The sequence below is a fragment of the Dryobates pubescens genome, chromosome 38, assembly GCF_014839835.1.
Source record: "Dryobates pubescens isolate bDryPub1 chromosome 38, bDryPub1.pri, whole genome shotgun sequence".
Classification (NCBI taxonomy): Eukaryota; Metazoa; Chordata; class Aves; order Piciformes; family Picidae; genus Dryobates; species Dryobates pubescens.
In genome coordinates this window covers 674,013-692,605 of record NC_071649.1, presented here as the reverse complement: position 1 = coordinate 692,605, position 18,593 = coordinate 674,013, and the positions used below count along the sequence as shown (strand labels likewise).

At 43.1% G+C, this 18,593-nt stretch overlaps 1 protein-coding gene across 1 annotated transcript in view; it reads right to left on the bottom strand.

Moving 5' to 3' along the window:
- The window catches only part of BBS9 (Bardet-Biedl syndrome 9), a 290,732-nt gene that overhangs the window by 199,608 nt on the left and 72,531 nt on the right, over positions 1 to 18,593 (bottom strand). The window contains exon 19 of the mRNA XM_054177165.1: positions 17,961 to 18,113. Coding sequence (XP_054033140.1) covers positions 17,961 to 18,113 — 153 coding nt within the window. The remainder of the gene's footprint in view (positions 1 to 17,960; positions 18,114 to 18,593) is intronic.

Here is an 18,593-nt window from a genome sequence, read left to right as displayed (position 1 = left end):
ACAAATGGATCCAGAATCATCATCTTGTGTAACAGCTTTCCTAAATACCTGACCTTCATCCTTAAACAAGGCTGTTCAATTTGTTGAAGTGCAACACTTGGCTAGGATTTGGTGTACTGAAATGGCAAGATTTCTAGTGAAAAATAAAAGAGGGAAACTTTACTCTGTGCTTGCCCAGCACCCAACACACTGGGTGCCTTAACCGGACTCTATAGGTACTCCAGAAATTTATTACTTCACACTGCATTAAAGATCCTGATCAAAACCAAACCCAGGCACTTCCAGCTTAAACAAAACCTTTATTTCACTGCCATTTGAAAGATTTAAGGTCACAGCAGAAGAAAATTGTTCAGCATACATCAGAGGTTGTTACCACCAGTAGCGAGAGCCAGAGGACATGGGGAAATTTGGGATCTGCTGGTTGCAGCAGACTGGAATGCAGGGATTGCCTCCTAAGACCCTGCTCTGATGCCTCTTCAAACATCCCTACTCCTTCAGCACGGTAACATTAATTGCTTCATTAATTACTTCACTGGCTGAGCCCAGAGGAACTGTCCTCAAGTGATCAGCAAGGAGGAAGAGTAAGGGACTCAAGCAATATCCCACATTTCTACAAGGCAAAGGTGTCAGGAAAGGGCCAATGATGGCAACAAAAGGGGACCCACTGAAGGACAGGAGACCACACTGTGTGGATAATGGCTCTCCAGTGCCCACAAACGACTGGCTGGGGATCCCAGACTCACTCCCATCCTCAGCCTCTCAATTGACCTGTTCATGTTGATTAATGAGCTGAGAACAAACTCGTCTGGGAACATTTCCCACTTTGACTTTGGCAGTGCAAAGCATTTTGAAGCCCAGGATCAGGAGGACCAGAGGATGAGGCTGCAACCCAAACAGTGAAAACATATGCCTGCTTAGGGCTCTAAATCCAGATTCTGACATGGGAACAAAACTAGAAGCTAACAGTAAAACTGTATTGTTTGATTTCAATTGTAGACATTTTAACAGATGAGTAAAGGAAGACCACATTTCTCTGAGATCACTTGAACAACATCACAGATATAAGTATAATCAGACACTGAAAACTGGGTATTTCTTTTTTCTTAGCTAAATGCATTCATTAATACACTTTAAGATTATAGTTCCTCTTCTCAGCTTCTGAAAACTAATCCTAATGTTAGTGTTATATTAAAAAGACCTAATTCCAGGTGGTTTCCTCACTGTTCTTTTATATTGTTAATATCCAGCAAAACTATGCCTACATGAAGGGAAAAAATACCTTAAAGTGAGCTTAGGTATGCAGACACAAGGAATCCTTTTCCTTCATTCAGAACTGTTTCCAAGACTAAATCATAATGACTCAAATTATCTAGAAAGTAGTATTTGCACACTACTCTTAAGTAAATTTTGGAGGGTCAAGGTAACTACACAACCTTTGCCTAATGATGTCACTTAAAGCAAGGCTTCAAAAGGCTAAAGAAAACCTTTCTGTGTTATGGTGAAATAAAGGCCAGAAAGTCTTGCTAACATCTAAGCAAGCAAAGAAGGGGGAAAAAACCCAAACCACTACACACACACAAAAAAACCCCCAAAAAACAACAAAAGCAAACCAAACAAAAAAAATTAGTAGCTAAAAGTACACAAAGCAGGGCAGCCTCATAGCTTAAGTATGGGGAAGAAGGGAAATAATTCCCAGTTGTAATCTTAACTCTTCTAGCAGCTTGCAAGTCCAGCCTCAGACAATTACTGTCTAGGAGCATTCAACTACATACAATTCAAAGTTCTGTTTCTATTTACCAGTAACACTTGAGAGAGATTGAGAGATAGACTTCACTAAATATTAGCACTTCTCTAATGATTATTTTCCTAGTAAATTCTAACAGAGTAGAGGAAAAACCTGCAGGAATCACAGAGTCATAGAATCGTCAGGGTTGGAAGGGACCTCAAGGATCAGCCAGTTCCAACCCCACTACCATGGGCAGGGACACCTCACACTACAGCAGGTTGCCCAGAGCCACATCCAGCCTGGCCTTCAAAACCTCCAGGGATGAGGCTGCCACCACCTCCCTGGGCAACCTGTGCCAGTGTCTCACCACCCTCATGGGGAACAACTTCTTCCTAACATCCACTGTGAATTTACCCATTTCTAGTTTTGTTCCATTCCCCCTAGTCCTATCACTCCCTGACACCCTCAAAAGTCCCTCCTCAGCTTTCTTGTGGGCTCCCCTAAGATATTTGAAGGCCACAATTAGATCTCCTTGGAGCCTTCTCTGCTCCCAACTTCAGCCATTCTATGATATTCAAATAATACCATGTCTGTAACTACAACAAATTGCCAATATTAGAAGAACAAACTGCCAACAGCTGAACTTTGTCAAAATACTCAAGGAAAGCAGGATGGGCAGAACCTAACTTAACTAAACCACAATCATCTTATACAGTTCCCTCCATAACTTACTTGGTGTTTTAGGAATCAGGAGCTCCTTATCCAAGTTCTTCCCTTTTTTTTTTGCAGTGTGCCAACTCTTGACAGAAAAGCTTAACATATTTACAATATCTGTCTTTTGCTGCACTCTGCTGGAACAATCTATTTTTCATCTGAAAGCAACATTGGTCTGTGTGCAATGCAAACGTTAACAAAACAGAAGGGCAAACCTCCAGGACTCTTATAAAACAGACTCTCTTGAAACAGGTATTATTCAGACTAGAATTTAGACATTTAAATCCGTCCTAACAATGCAGCCTGTTTCCCAAGAGAGAGGACCTGAAACAGTCCAAGGTAGGAACAGGGTTATAGAGGGCTTCCCACTGCTTGGAATAAAACTACAGCAAAACCAGTGCCTCAAGAAGGCACTGAAACACAGATTGGAAGAGTCTGGACTTGCATGCATCATTTTAACTACCCTTAACCTGATAAATACAATATTAAAATCAAAAGGCAAAATGTGCACAGAAACCTAACCGCCTCCTAATGAGAACAATTCAGAGGCAACAAAGGTTTTTATAACGTTTACAGAAAATAAGACTTTGAATCTCTCTTAAAAGTTACTTCAATTTCCTGGGTAGCATAGGAAATCTTCAGATTTAAAGTTCCATTTGTTTGATTAAAGAAACAGGAAGGAAAAAAAGAAAGGAGGGGGGAAAAAAGCAGGGGGGAAAAAAAAGAAGAAGTAATGTAGCTGGGCTACAGAACAGACTTCAGCTTGTGTTGAAACTCAGATATTAAGTCCCACAAGAATTCAGTCTGGCTGAGGATCTGCTTCAGAATCACCCAAAGATGCTACACACATTAAATGTGACCTCCTGCTAGAAAAATGAACCTGTGATCGAAACTAAAAGTTATGACTTTGCTCTCTCCTTTCCTCTCACTCCTCTGCAGTGACCACAAACTTCAAGAAAGAAAACAAAAAAAGCAAAACAATACATTTTGAAGGGGAAGTAAGAAAGAGGGATGCAACAGCACAGAAATGCCACAGGCTTGTTGTAGCAGGCTTCGAGGGCAATGAGGAAAAAGCTTTCTCTCTGAGACCTGTCTTGAGACTTGCAAATACAGATGTTGGCACCAGTCCTAGAAAATAATAATACTGCACTAATACCTGCTAAATTTGCTCAGAAAGGAAAGTAAGAAATTACCCTTCTTAAAGCTTTGTACCTCACACCAAAAAAAAGCTTCAAAACCTCTTCTTGGGAAAAGGTTTCCACAGAACTTTTTTTTTTTGTGCCAAAGAACAAGAGGGCCTCTTAGGCACTACACATTGCCTTTACGGAACAATCTTAGGTAAAGTTGTCCCTGCTCAAGGCAAGGGTGGTTGGACTGGATGACCTTTGAAAGGTTCCTCCCAACCTGACCCATTCTATGATTCTATTCTATGGTTGTCTTCCTGAACGGAAAAATCAAGAATAAATACTCACAACAATCAGGAAGCAGCAGACATGCTGAAGGGAAGGCAGGCCATCCACAGGGACCTTGACAGGCTGCAGAGGTGAGTCCATGACAACCTCATGAGGTTCAACAAGACCAAGTGCAGGGTCCTGCAGCTGGGTCAGGGCAATCCCAGGCACTGATATAGGCTGGGCAGGGACTGGCTTGAGAGCAGCCCTGAAGAAAAGGACCTGGGGGTGCTGGTGGAGAAGCTCAACAGGAGCCAGCAGTGAGCACTTGCAGCCCAGAGAGCCAACCAGAGCCTGGGCTGCAGCAAGAGAAGCAGAGCCAGCAGGGCCAGGGAGGTGATTCTCTCCCTCTGCTCCACTCTGGTGAGACCCCACCTGGAGCACTGTGTCCAGTTCTGGAGCCTCAGTTACAGGAAGGATCTGGAGGTGCTGGAAGGTGCCCAGAGAAGGGCCACGAGGATGAGCAGAGGGCTGGAGCTGCTCTGCTATGAGGACAGACTAAGAGAGTTGGGGTTGTTCAGGCTGGAGAAGAGAAGGCTCTGAGGAGACCTTATTGTGGCCTTCCAGTATCTGAAGGGGGCTACAAGAAAGCTGGGGAGGGACTTTTGAGGGTGCTAGGGAGTGACAGGACTGGGGGGGATGGAACAAAACTAGAAATGGGTAGATTCAGATTGGATGTTAGGAAGAAGTTGTTCCCCATGAGGGTGGTGAGACACTGGCACAGGTTGCCCAGGGAGGTGGTGGCAGCCTCATCCCTGGAGGTTTTGAAGGCCAGGCTGGATGTGGCTGTGAGCAAGCTGCTGTAGTGTGAGGTGTCCCTGGCCGTGGCAGGGGGTTGGAACTGGATGATCCTTGAGGTCCCTTCCAACCCTGACAACTCTATGATTCTAAATCACTCAACACTTCACATGAATTTTAAAGCAATGGTTTCAGAGCTTCAGACACAAATCTATAACCAGTGCCATGAAGTTTTCAGAGCAAGGATCTACCTCAGCAGTTGACAGCCTAAAATTGGACATGCCAACCAGTTTCTCTGTAAAATGCACTGCTGGTATTCCCATCACTGCTGCCCTCAAAAAAGGCTAATAAAATACATTCCATAAATTAAAACTGCCTTTCACAGGAACCAGGTTTTACACTAGGAGCCAACTGTTTCTGTTTCATAGACGGGGTTTCCACAGAAGTAAAACCACATGAGCAAGGTGAAGACTTGGATCAACATGCCTTTCTCCAGCTATGTTAAAAATAAAAGGTCATTAATACACAACAATAAACATAGATGGAGAGTTGCACTTCAAACTGTAACCATGGCACTCTGCAATTTTTCATTCCTAATGTACCAACACATACAGGAAGAAAGGGTGAAGGAACATTTTGGACACAACTTGCTTCCAAGGGCACATGGACAGCGCAGGTGGCAACTTAAAACCTTAGGTAAGGAAAGCAGTAGTGAAGAACTGGGTAGGAATGAAGCCAGATAGTAAAAAGGATTGGAGTAGACAAGCTTCCACTACTGTGGAACTCAGGGACTTCAGAGGCATAACTTCAGCAGTTGGTAAATTCTGCATACAATTAACATGCAATCAGGAGAAGTGAGCTTGAAGTTTGTCAAGGATGATTCAACAGCTGTTTCATCAACCCCTGCGGATTTAATGAATTCTGAATCAGGATCTTGTGATTCTGATCAAACACCTCAGACTTGTTCCCAAAAGGAGCTCACAAGTCTGAAAGGTAGCTACTGGCAGCTAAGAAGCAATCTGCTTCATATTTGCTTCCACAATAACGAGAGAAAAGGAACCGAGTGTGTCAAGATGCTGATGAAAGCTAAAAGGAATAGATGTAGCCAGAAAACACAGAAGATACTGAAACACAATCATTTCCAAAACACTTGTTTTGAGACAAGACTTGTAATTGCCTATTGGAATGTAAGCAGACAGCTAATACCTGATGAAATTCTCATTAGAAGGGATAAAAAAAAAAAAAGAAAAAAGTAAGGCAAAGACCAGAAAGTTCACTTCTGCTGAGGCAATGCATGGAATTCTCTCAACCCCCTGAAACTCCATTCAAATTAGAACAGAGGCAAGGGCTACTGTTTTCTTTAACATGAGAAATCTAATTAGCTAGCAAATATTTAACCAATAGCTAGAGGTTGGTCTTTAAGTACTAAATAATGAGACGTAATTAAGGTAACAAAGGCAAAAGGTTACTAATTTAGGGCACTTCTGTGGTGCAGTGTTTAAATTATAGGTTTTATACAAAATGCATGGGCCAGTGCACAAGGAAAGGGGGGGGGGAATCCAATTTTAATGGAATGCAGAACAAATTAACATTTTAACATTATAATACTCCTCAATTGTATAATGGGATTTTGCTACATGTCACAGACCAGAACATAAAACCAACACTCCAAGGTATGCTCGTTAACCTCGGCAAGCTAAATATATTACAAGCCCACTGACAGCAGTAAACAGACACATTGTAACATGAAAGACTCTGATTCAAAGGCTTTTAATAAGTGTTGCTTTCCCCGAGTCGATTGCCTTTAAGAGCATGTACAATGAACGAGATCAAAAATCATGTTATCCATACCAAACCCTTCCAAATTTCCTACAGGGAAATTGAATGATTCCTTTTAAGAATGCCATTTAAAGGAAGCCAGTTCCTGTGATATAAAATGTCTTTTTCTACACTTCTCCTTCCCACGTTACAGGAATTTAGCCTGGCAAGTACAGTCTTCAGCACCCGGGCGTGATGTTTGCTGCGTGGACCAAAAGGCCTCTTGGAAAAGTAAGCCACAGTGAAAAGCTGACATCTCAGCATTTCACTATCCTGGCTGTTCATCCAACAAGTGACAAGCAAAAAATTGTAACACTTCTCTTGACCTGAGCCACAGTCCCCTAAGCTGCATCAGGAGAAGTATAGCCAGCAGGGCAAGAACGGGGATTCTGCCCCTTGACTCTGCTCTGCTGAGACCCCACCTCCAATACTGCCTCCAGTTTTGGTGTCCCCATCACAAGAAGGACACAGAGCTGTTCGAGTGAGTCCAGAGGAGGTCACAAACATAATCCAAGGGCTGGAGCACCTCTGCTGTGAGGACAGTCTGAGGGTGTTCAGCCTGGAGAAGAGAATGCCCCCAGAAGACCTTAGAGCTGCCTTCCAACACCTGAAGGAAGCCTACAGGAAGGCTGCAGAGGTGTCTAGCAACAGGAAAAAAGGGGGAATGGTTTGAAGCTGAGGGAGAAGAGGTTTAGACTGGATCTTAGGAAGATGTTCTTCAGTAGGAGGGTGGTGAGACTCTGGACTAGGCTGCCCAGGGAGGCTGTGACTACCTCCTCCCTGGAGGTGTTGAAGGCCAGGCTGGATGAGACCTTGAGCAGCTGAGTCTAGTTGAGAGGTGCCCCTGCCCGTACTGGGGAGGTCGGAGTAGATGATCTCTTGGGTCCCTCCCAACCTGAGCCATTCTATGATTTTTAAATAATACCACATCTGTTAACTACAACACATTGCCAATATTAAAACAACAAACTGCCAAGAGCAGAACTTTGTCAAAAGTACTCAAGCTAAGCAGGATGGGCAGAACCTTCTATTTTATACCAAAATAATACCTCTGCAGTTATGATACTCATCATTACAGTCTTCCCTCCTGACTTCTGACCCCTTCAGCTCATTACACCAGCTTCTTCTACACTGATCACCTTTTTGTTTTTTTTCTCTTTTCCTAGTGGTTTAAATTACCCACAGCAGAGTAATTAAAGGTTTCACAATGCAGAAATACCTACTGTGTGGCAGCTGGGAGTTACGCGCAACTGAAACGTAAAATAGACCTGCTGAGATGCCAACTGGCAAGAAGATGTGGAGAGGGGAAAAAAAAAGTTCTTTTCCCTTTTGTTTCTGTCAGTTTACAGATTTAACCAAGAGTTTAGCTCCAACATAAACTGTACCTTTTATTAAAAAGATCTAAATTGGGAGAATGACCACACAAGTCACATTTTTCCTCAAAGAGGTGTTGGCTAGAACAGCAGCTCCAAGCTGACTGCAAGGAACAGGCACAAAGAAACAGAGTTTTAATAACATGTCTACATTACTTTATTTAATTACTATTTTCTTCAGGAATCCATAGTCTACTGCTGTACTGTGCTAGACAGTAACACCAAGCAAATCCTAACTCTGCTGATCTGGAGTGTGAAAATGAATGCACAAGTAGTAGTAGATATACAGAGGAAAGCAGGGGTGCTTCCATTTTCATTCATTCAAATGCACACAGGTTCTTTCAGTTCCTACAGGGAGCTCTTATGTCAGGCTGAGGTCTTCAGATCTACCCCTACACAAGAATTCCACTCCCCCTCCCACTGCTGTAGAACCTCCACACAGGTTCCTTCAGTTCCTACAGGGAGCCCTCATGTACAGCCTGGTGAGCTCATGTCAGGCTGAGGACTTCAGATCTACCCCTACACAAGAATACCACCCCCCTTCCCACTGCTGTAGAACCCCCACACAGGTTCCTTCAGTTCCTACAGGGAGACCTCATGTACAGCCTGGTGAGCTCATGCCAGGCTGAGGACTCCAGACCTACCCCTGCAGAAGAATTTCCCCCCCCTGCTAACGAGACAAGAAGTGGCAAAGCACTTTTACATCACAGGAGTGGCATAAATCACTGCCTACCACTGCCTTTATACACCAGGGGGTAAAACGCCCACATCCCCAAGGACTGATTGATAGTTTGAGGAATCCTCTGTTGGTGTAACAGCTCTAAAGCAAGACTCACAGTTAGGATGGGGAGGGGGAAATAATAAAATCACACCTCTGGTGCTTTATGGATGTGAAGAGTGCTGTAGGTGTTCAGACATGGCTGTTCACAGGTTGAAGGGGAGCAAGGCAGTAGGTAGGCTTGTATGATACAGAGCAGTCAGAATGCAGTCCAGCAGACCTCGGCTGAGATGCTTTGTCCTGCAGCTACACACACAGGGACATTGTACTTCCTCTTTGTCTTGTGATAGCTGGATTGTTTCCAGCATTTATATGCTCTAACTAAAACAAAACAAAACACAACTTACAGGAGATAGGAGCAATTTTATCGACTTCTGCCACAAACTGGCTGTCCTGAAGTGAAGGCTGTCCCACACTACAGCAAGTAATTGCTACCACAGCCCAAAATGCAGGAGGAGCTGTGCCAGCAGTCCTAACAGGGACTTCCCAAGCACAGCTAACTGCCTCAGACTTTTTTGGAATACATCTTCTAATAAAGAAAAAAAGGGGGCTTTGATGACATTGCAAGTATTCCACTGTTAAAGCTAAATAAGTCTTAAGGAAACAGAAATATAACACTATTGGAACACTAGTAAAATACAGAATTTTAATTACATGTGATAGCCAATAAGCTACTTTTAGTGGCTATGAAAAAAAAACCCACCTACATTCAGCAGAAACAGCAATAAAACAAGAGAAGTTAAATATAACTCCTCCAAAGAACAGCATATTTATTCAAGTCAAAAAGAGCTAATTTATACTATGGGTGTAGTTCTCACTGACTTTATCTGGGGAAAATTACTCTTACAGGAGCGGGTGTGATATATAGCCTTTGAGTCATGCATGATAAACCCTAATGGTTCTGCTTTGAGGTAAAAGTCCTTACTAATCAAGTCATGAATCATTCCCAAAATGTCAAGTTCCTGAGGCCAAGTGTGTCAGAAGTGTGACTCTAGAGGGAATACTCAATCATCAGTGATAACTTCTGAGATTTTTATCAACAGCTTAATAAGCAAGCAGAGGAGTTAAGGGGCTTGAACAAAGATTTAATGGACCTTTAATGACATTCCATGTGTTCTAGTGAATAGAACAGAATGAGTTCTATTTGCCACTGACCACAAACCACCAGCGATCGAAGTGCTCCACACATTGCAAGTATTAAAATACTGCAAGGAAGGAACAGAAGATAAGAAACTTATGTTTCCTTTAACAATTGCAATGTCCATACCTTCATGTCACACCCACGTAGTAGGTCCCAGAAGTAAAGAGCCTAGCTTCTTAAATTCATAGATGGACATGAGCTAAAGAGAGAAATGAAAAGGTTTTTTTCTCTAATCTGCTAGGTATTGGCTTCCTGGCATCACAGAATATACCTGACTGGAAGAGACCTCCAAGGTCATGCAGCTCTGAAGGGAACCAAGTCCCCAGTCACCAGGGTCACAGCTGCTTCAACACCCCCAGGGGTGGTGACTCCACCCCTGCCCTGGGCAGACCATCCCAACGCTTGAGAACCTTTTCAGTGAAGAACTATTTCCTAACATCCAGCCTGAATCTCCAGTGGGCCAGAACCCCAGTTTCAGGCTGTGCCAGGGGAGGTTTAGGCTGGAGGTGAGGAGAAAGTTCTCCTCAGAAAGAGTAATTGGCCATTGGAAAGTGCTGCCCAGGGAGGTGGTGGAGTCACCATCCCTGGAGGTGTTCAAGAGGGGATTGGATGGGGCACTTGAAGCCCCGGTTTACTTAGTCATGTGGTGTTGGGTGATGGGTTGGATTTGATGATGTCTGAGGTCTTTTCCAACCTTATTGATTCTATGACTCTTCCAACCAAGCTCCTTAGAGCAATGGTGGCTTAAATTAGTGAAGGATCTATTCTGAAAAGTGATCAAAAATCTCACACAAGAAAGGAAAAAAAAAAATGCTTATGTTTAGGTCTTTGTTAAGTGTTAACTAAAACACTGGCTTTCATTTGAAGGGCCAGAAGTTCAGAGAGGAAATGGTATGATTCAGAAGATACAATTCAGAACCATGATAAGGATTTACATCCTCACTCTTTTTTTATACCATGGAATGGAAAAGCCCTGGCACGCAGTCCTGTAATACTCAAAACACTGCTTGCCAAAGTTTCGACACTCTCGCTTGGTCACAAACCAGAAACAAAGAGAGATGTAACATCAGCAGCACTGGAGCGAGAAATCCCTCCCAACTGTCTGTTAAGTGAGATGTACTCCAAGGGATTCTAACTAAGCTCTTTTAAGTTCTTTCCAACATCCCAATTAATTGCACATTCTGCTGAAGCATCAAGAAACACCCGAGTTCAGTGCACTTCTCCTGGCCTCCTAAATTATGTCTGGAGAGACAAAAGCTTTGGTTTTGCACCATGCAACTCTGAAAGTTTATTGTATCATAGCTTTCTCTTTTGGGATGCTTTTCTCAGAAAACCATTTAGCTAACATGTTTAACATGTTTAGCCTGCAGAAGAGGAGGCTCAGGGGAGACCTCATTGCAGTCTACAACCACCTGAAGGGAGGCTGTAGCCAGGTAGGCATCAGTCTGTTCTCCCAGGCAATCAGGAACGTGGGGACACAGTCTCAAGATGTGCCAGGGGAGGTTCAGGCTGGATATGAGGAAGAAGTTCTTCACAGTGATTTGCCATTGGAATAGGCTGCCCAGGGAGGTGGTGAAGTCACTGTCCCTGGAAGTCTTCAAGATAAGCCTGGATGAGGCACATAGTGCCATGGTCTACTATTGGATAGGGCTGGGTGATAGGTTGGACTGGATGATCTTGGAGGTCTCTTACAACCTGGTTGATTCTATGATTCCATTAGCTGAATATCCTGTGTGTGTTATTTTAGAGTACACTTAAATAAAGATCCTATGTGATTTAATCAGGTGTTCCTCTAAATGATTCTTTTTTCTTTCTTTGTGAAAAAGAATGCTGGAAAGTTTGCTTTAGATTTCATTTAAATGGAAGTTTTCAAGACTAGAATAGATCCTGTTGGGTGGGGCAGCTACTCAGTGTCACTGAAAATAACATGGGCTTGAAGGGCTCCAAAAGGATCAAACCAGTTGGAAGAAAAGTAAACAAAGAACAAACATAAGGACATCTAAATACCAAGCTGGTGCTGTGGCATAAAGCTGTGGTCCAGTCCTATGTTTTAGCAGCTGGCATTAATTCACAGCACAATTGCTCAAATTCCATCTCAAACCCATGAAATAGTTGAAAATTCTCTTTAAATTAGGCTATAAAGAAACAGTTGTGTGATGAAGTACATAAAGTTCTCAGAGTATTAGATGCATCTTTCTTCAAAACTGTCATATGAAAGAGGAAGGGCAACTCCTGTGACAGTATGAATTAAAAGAACTAGTGCATTCATTTAGAGACATTTGACTTCCAAACCCTTTGCAAAATTCCACTGTTTCCACTGTTTCTCCACTGAATGATCAAGATCCTCAACTAACATATGTGAGGGGCAGATCAGATGGCAGACCTCAGAGCTACCCTCACATGCAGACAAAGCTTTGCCTGCAACTGAGAACAAATTCTCACACAGCTTCCTGCCATGCAGAGAATCAAATTGGATCCTCCTGATGGAACTGCTTGCTTCATCTTTAATGAGAAGCAATCATGTTTGGTGACCACTTCTAACAGACTCATGGTGAAATGCTACACTTCCTTCCCAGTCCTGACAGCTGTATGAACAAGATCAGCAACCTAGGAATGCTGAAGAGAGAACAGCTAAGGGGAGATTACACTGAAAGAAAAGTGCAGGAATTGTGATTGTTCCCATTTCTTGTTAACAGTAACCTCTGAGCACCTCTTGAAATCTGAAAGACCACTTGAATACTTCTTCCCTCATTTCAAGCAGAGTTTAAGTGAAAAATTCTTAAAACACATGAACCTCTTCAAGCTGCAATTCATATGCAGAACTCAAGATGCAAGACCAAGACCAGCCAAGATAAATAAAAACCATGTACTAAAGGCAGCAGAATGAATTGGGCAGACAAATAAAAACCATGTACTAAAGGCAGCAGAATGAATTGGACAGCTTCCAGTTGTTTACAGAGCAAGACCTGAAAATTGTCTTGAATGGCACTTGATTGCTGCTTGCTGCCAAGTATTTCTGAGAGACAAGTTATTCAGCAGTAATATTAATGAGGTGGCCATGGCAGAACAGCTGAATTGAGAGAAAATAAAGGGAATAAATGTGTAGCATCAATTAGTTCTAGTAGCTCTGCTTAGGTAAGTGTGTTAGGTCCTGGCAACATGCTCACAAATTTATGAAGTACCTTAAAGAAAGAAAAATTAAAACATCCCCAATGAAAAATAAAGAGCCACTGCTGCAGATGCAGCAGTTATTAAGCCTGGATGTCTAGTCATGCAGCTGTGCTCACCACTTACATTAGACTTGTTCTGTCAGTTCATTCCTAGCAACCGTCCTGTCCAATGACCATGCAGCATTTTACAGTGGCACGAAGATCCAGAAATTAAGTTCCTCTATATAATATTTTTAAGTAGCAGACTGAGAGTGGAGAGACACTATCAGCATTTCTTTTAAGACAGAGGATGCCGTGTGTCTTGTATGGTTAGGTGGCTACTGCCACACTAGGGTGTGCTGAGGAGCATGCTGGGGTCATGGGTTGGAGTTGAGATGGCAGATCAGAAAGCACAAAAAAGTTAGTGGTTTTACAGGGTGAGATGAGTCACAGAATGTTAGGGGTTGGAAGGGACCTCCAGAGATCATAGAGTTCAACCCCCCTGCCAGAGCAGGTTCACCTAGGGCATGTTGCACAGGAAGGCATCCAGGCAGGTATTGAAAGTCTCCAGAGAAGGAGACTCCACAATCTCTCTGGGCAGCCTGTTCCAGTGCTCCAGCACCCTGACCACACAGAAGTGTCTCCTCATGTTGAGGTGGAATCTCCTGCGTTCCAGCTTGTACCTGTTGTTCCATTAGTAGTTTAATTGTAGCACTAAACAGATCCTGCCTTGCTGGTCATGTACAAAGATTAATACAAAAATCTAGCTCAAAAATAAAAATGCTTTTGTTATTACCAGAAGAAATCCAATGCAGCTTGATTCATTTTCTCTGGTTTGGCAACTAAAGGTTTGACACAGGTTGTACATCCACACACCACACATACATAAGCCTCACTTGAAAGCTGAAAATCTGAACATTTACAATCCACTTGTTTTCTAAAACTCAACTCAGTTCAGCAATTAATAACAACCTGCAGGTGGGCAAAGAAACTCTAGGGAATGAGTTTACAGTAACCATGTATCACAGCTAGGCAATGAAACTACATCAGTTGAACATTCAATGTTATTCGATTTGCAATCAAAGGGCTGCTCACTCAAAGCTGCAACTGTTCTGAAATAAGGGAAGCAGTAAGAGGCACCTTCAGATGCTTGTAGATTTGGAAAGATTATACCATTATAGCTTCAATTTCAAAAACCCTATGCTAGAATAGTTATCCTGCTAAGAATGTAACTCATAAAGCCCAGGTCCTTGAATAATAAAGAAGAATAAAATCACACAGTTGTGCTAACTGGAAATTTCTTCTTGTTCTGATCTAGTGTGAGGTGTCCCTGCCCATGGCAGGGATGTTGGAACTGGCTGATCCTTGAGGTCTCTTCCAACCCTAACAATTCTATGATTTTATGATTCTAGATGAAAAGGCTTGGAGCACACTGTAAAACCAAAACATAAGTCTTTTCCTTCTGAATGCAAAACCCAAAGTAAGGAACAACAAAATTCTTCATACACAACAGTTGCTTTGGTGAAAAATGAAGAGATTAAACAATGCAAACATATTGCAGACATATTTTACATTATAGAGGACATGAGATTCTCAGACAATGGTAAGAGAATAAAACCCAATATATTTTCTGAGTATTTTATTGTGGTATTTATCATACCTACTTTATTACAACACCCCCCCAAACTTCTACATCACTTCTTCAGAGCTCAGTCCAAAGACCACTGAAGCAAGTAAGTCATTCCACCCAAGAGTCCCTGGGGTATGGATCATTATTCTCCACGGAATGCATTCTGCATTAGGAGTATTACTAAGCACAACCACAGTGCTCAAAACAGACAGCTTTCCAAAAATGGACACAACTTGTGTGAAGAGCTCTTCTGAAAAGCATTACTCTCAAAAACACAACTGCATGCATTCCAGTGTCATACAGGCTACATCTTTCCATGGATTTTCAGAGTGAGATTGTTGATATTTAGCCAGCCTCATTATTCCTTTACTGAAAGCATATGTACCATATTTTGAATCCTTCAGCTATTTGCATTAGATACATTTACTCAAATAAAGGCAGAAGATGATACCAAATTAAATAAAACAAGGTCTTTTCTAATCGAGGCAATGCCCCATCAAGCACTTTCCTTTTACCCACAAAGCAAAGGGACAGTGTCAAATCCTAGCACAGCTCTCACTTGCAGAGCAACCTAAGCAGCAGTGAGGTATTTATGGTTTACCACACTTGTGTTTGCACTAACAGCAGCAACATTTGTTCATGTGAATGAATCCCCTTGCAACAAAAGAAAATGACAATGGGAATCCACCACCCAAGGGAAGTGAGCTTCCCTAAACCAAAATTTTGACTAATATGACAGGGGTGGGGGGGAAGTAAGCAGCTGTTCTCTGGAAAGAAGTCTTTTTCCACACTCTCCTTTCAACTACACTAATTCTAATTACCAAAGCTTGCAACAGGAACTGTTAAGAGAAGCACCCTGCCAATTTTGGTTTGAAGGAACACAATAAGCTTGTGCAAGATGCATCTGTTTCAACTCCCTGCTTTCTGACATACTCTCAGAACTCATCTTTCAATTCAGCTGTGTAAGAAAACCATCAAGCACATCCCAGTTGCTTTTAAGTCTGAAGGCAGCAATTCTGCACAGCAAAAGCAGGCTCCAGAGACCCACTTCTGGTTATCTTTAGGGCTTACTTAGTCACACCAGAATCTCCCATCGATCACAATGCTATCAAGCATTTCTTAAAGTAACCAGAAAGCCCCACTCTCAAACTTTCAATCTTAAACCAACTCATGGTTTAACTCATTCACAGTAAAGACTGAAATGAAGGCAAATCTGACTCCCAAGGAGAGACAGTTTTCTCCAGTTCAGAGAAATGTTTTCTCAGAGCAAACTGTAAGGAAAAAAAAATTTCCTTACGTGCTTTCACTTTCATTGTTGTGACATAAAACAGCACATAAAGGTTAAGCCTTTTTTCCAGCAAGCAATCTAATTATGACTAAGCTTCTCTAACACAGTGTGCTACAAAGTAAAATCAGATCCTTCAACCAAACAAAAACCAACCACCACAAAACACACAAAATTACTTCCTAGCACCATGAAAGAAGAGTGATGCTAAAGCAATAGAGGGCTATAGCAGGGGGTAAAACAAAGACAACAGATTCTTTTATTGCTTGTGTACTTCTACTAAGAAAGTAAAATCAGATCATCCAAACAAAAAAAGGACAAAACACACAAAGCGAGTTCTTAGCACCATGAAAGAAGGGTTCTGGGTGTCAAGTATGATAGGACTAAGGGGAATGACAAAACAAGTAGAAATGGGTAGATTCAGAATGGATATTAGGGGAAAAAAACCCAGAAGATTCTTTTATTGCTTGTGTCCTTCTACTAAGAAAGTAAAATCAGATCATCTGAACCAAAAAAGCACAAAACACACAAAGTGACTCCTTAGCACCATGACAGAAGGGTTATGGGGGTCAGGTAATAATGGGATGAGGGGAAAGGGAAAAAAAGTAGGAATAGATTCAGATTATTATAGTATCAGTCAGGGTTGGAAGGGACCACAAGGAGCATCTAGTTCCAGCCCCCCTGCCGTGGGCAGGGACACCCCACACTAGATCAGGTTGGCCAGAGCCACATCCAGCCTGATCTTAAACACCTCCAGGGACAGGGCCTCAACCACCTCCCTGGACAACCCATTCCAGGGCTTCACCACTCTCACGGGGAAGAACTTCCTCCTCACATCCAGCCTGAATCTCCCCACCTCCAGCTTCATTCCATTCCCCCTAGTCCTATCACTGCCTGAGATCCTGAGAAGTCCCTCCCCAGCCTTCTTGTAGGCCCCCTTGCAGATACTGGACTCTCTCTCTCTATATATATATAAAAGATAGAAGATAATATGATAGAAGATAATATGGGAGGTGTCCAGAGAAGGAAGCAGGGTCAGGGAGGTGATTCTCCCTCTCCGCTCTGGTGAGACCCCACCTGGAGCACTGTGTCCAGTTCTGGAGCCTCTATTACAGGAAGGATCTGGAGGTGCTGGAAGGTGTCCAGAGAAGGGCCACAAGGATGAGCAGAGGGCTGGAGCTGCTCTCCTATGCAAACAGACTGAGGGAGTTGGGGCTGTTCAATGTGGAGAAGAGAAGGCTCTGAGGAGACCATATTGTGTCCTTCCAGTATCTGAGGGGGGGTACAAGAAGGCTGTGGAGTGACTTTTTAGGGTGTCAGGAAGTGACAGGACTGGGGGAATGGAGCAAAAGTGGAAATGGGTAGATTCAGATTGGATGTTAGGAAGAAGTTCTTCCCCATGAGGGTGGTGAGACACTGGCACAGGTTGCCCAGGGAGGTGGTGGAAGCCTCATCCCTGGAGGTTTTGAAGGGCAGGCTGGATGCGGCTCTGGGCAACCTGCTGTACTGTGAGGTGTCCCTGCCCATGGCAGGGAGGTTGGAACAGGGGGGTTGAGGTCCCTTCCAACCCTAACAATTCTGTGATTCTATGCTAAAGCAATAGAGGGCTATAGCAGGGAGGCGGAAAAAAGGCAGAAAATTCTTTTATTGCTTGTGTACTTGCACTATGGAGCTGGTTAAGGAAGGAACTGCTTTTTTTGAACACTGCTCTTCTGCAGCTATCATATTCCAAGAAAGATCAGAACATAAAGCCCCCATGAGGAAGGCCATGGTCAGCCCCAGAACCTTTTGTTGTGAATGCTACACCGGCCAAACCATTCCATCAGTTTACAGTGTCCCGTAAAATATTTACACAAGCTATGAACTATAAAATATTTTTGCATGAAGTATAAAATATTTACAATATCAACATCAGTTAGGAAAGAATGATGTGCTGTCAAGCTGGTGTGACCCAAGAGTAAAGATTTTGTGGTCACAGATTAAATAAAACTGTTGCAAATCATCTGGAAAGTTAAAGGCAACATTAGGTTAAACAAATTACTGCTTCCTGGTCTCTCAGATGGCAAATGCAACCAGGAAAACATGGCTTATGTGCTTTAAGCTAAGTTTTACCAACAACAGAAAGCAAAGTTAGGCTGATAACCATGCTGTACTGACCTCTCTGAATGTCCCTTCCAGCAAGGTATCCAGATGCTGAAGAGGAGCAGGAGTTTTGTCTTTGAAGCGTGTCAGCAGTCGCCGCTCGATGGCTCGAAACTGCACAGCCCTTTCAGAGAGCAGCTCCTGAAATTTCTCAGCGTTCAGCCGGAGCTGCAAGTCAAGGGGGGTCAAGAATTCAGGTGAAGGGTCCCAGGTGTTGAGTTGCTGGAATGTGTCCAGAGAAGGGCAACAAAGCTGGGGAGGGGTCTGGAGCACAGCCCTGTGAGGAAAGGCTGAGGGAGCTGGGGTTGCTTCGCCTGGAGAAGAGAAGACTCAGGGGAGACCTTCTTGCTCTCTACAACTCCCTGAAGGGAGGTTGTAGCCAGGTAGGGGCTGGTCTCTTCTCTCAGGCAACCAGCACCAGAACAAGAGGAGACAGTCTCAAGCTGTGCAAGGGGAAGTTTATGTTTGATCTTAGAAAGTTCTTCACAGAAAGAGAGATTGCCCATTGGAATGTGCTGCTCAGGGAGGTGGTGGGGTCAGTGTCCCTGGAGGTGTTTAAGAAAAGCCTGGATGAGGCACTTAGTGACATGGTCTAGTTGATTAGATAGGATTGGGTGATAGGTTGGACTTGATAATCTTGGAGGTCTC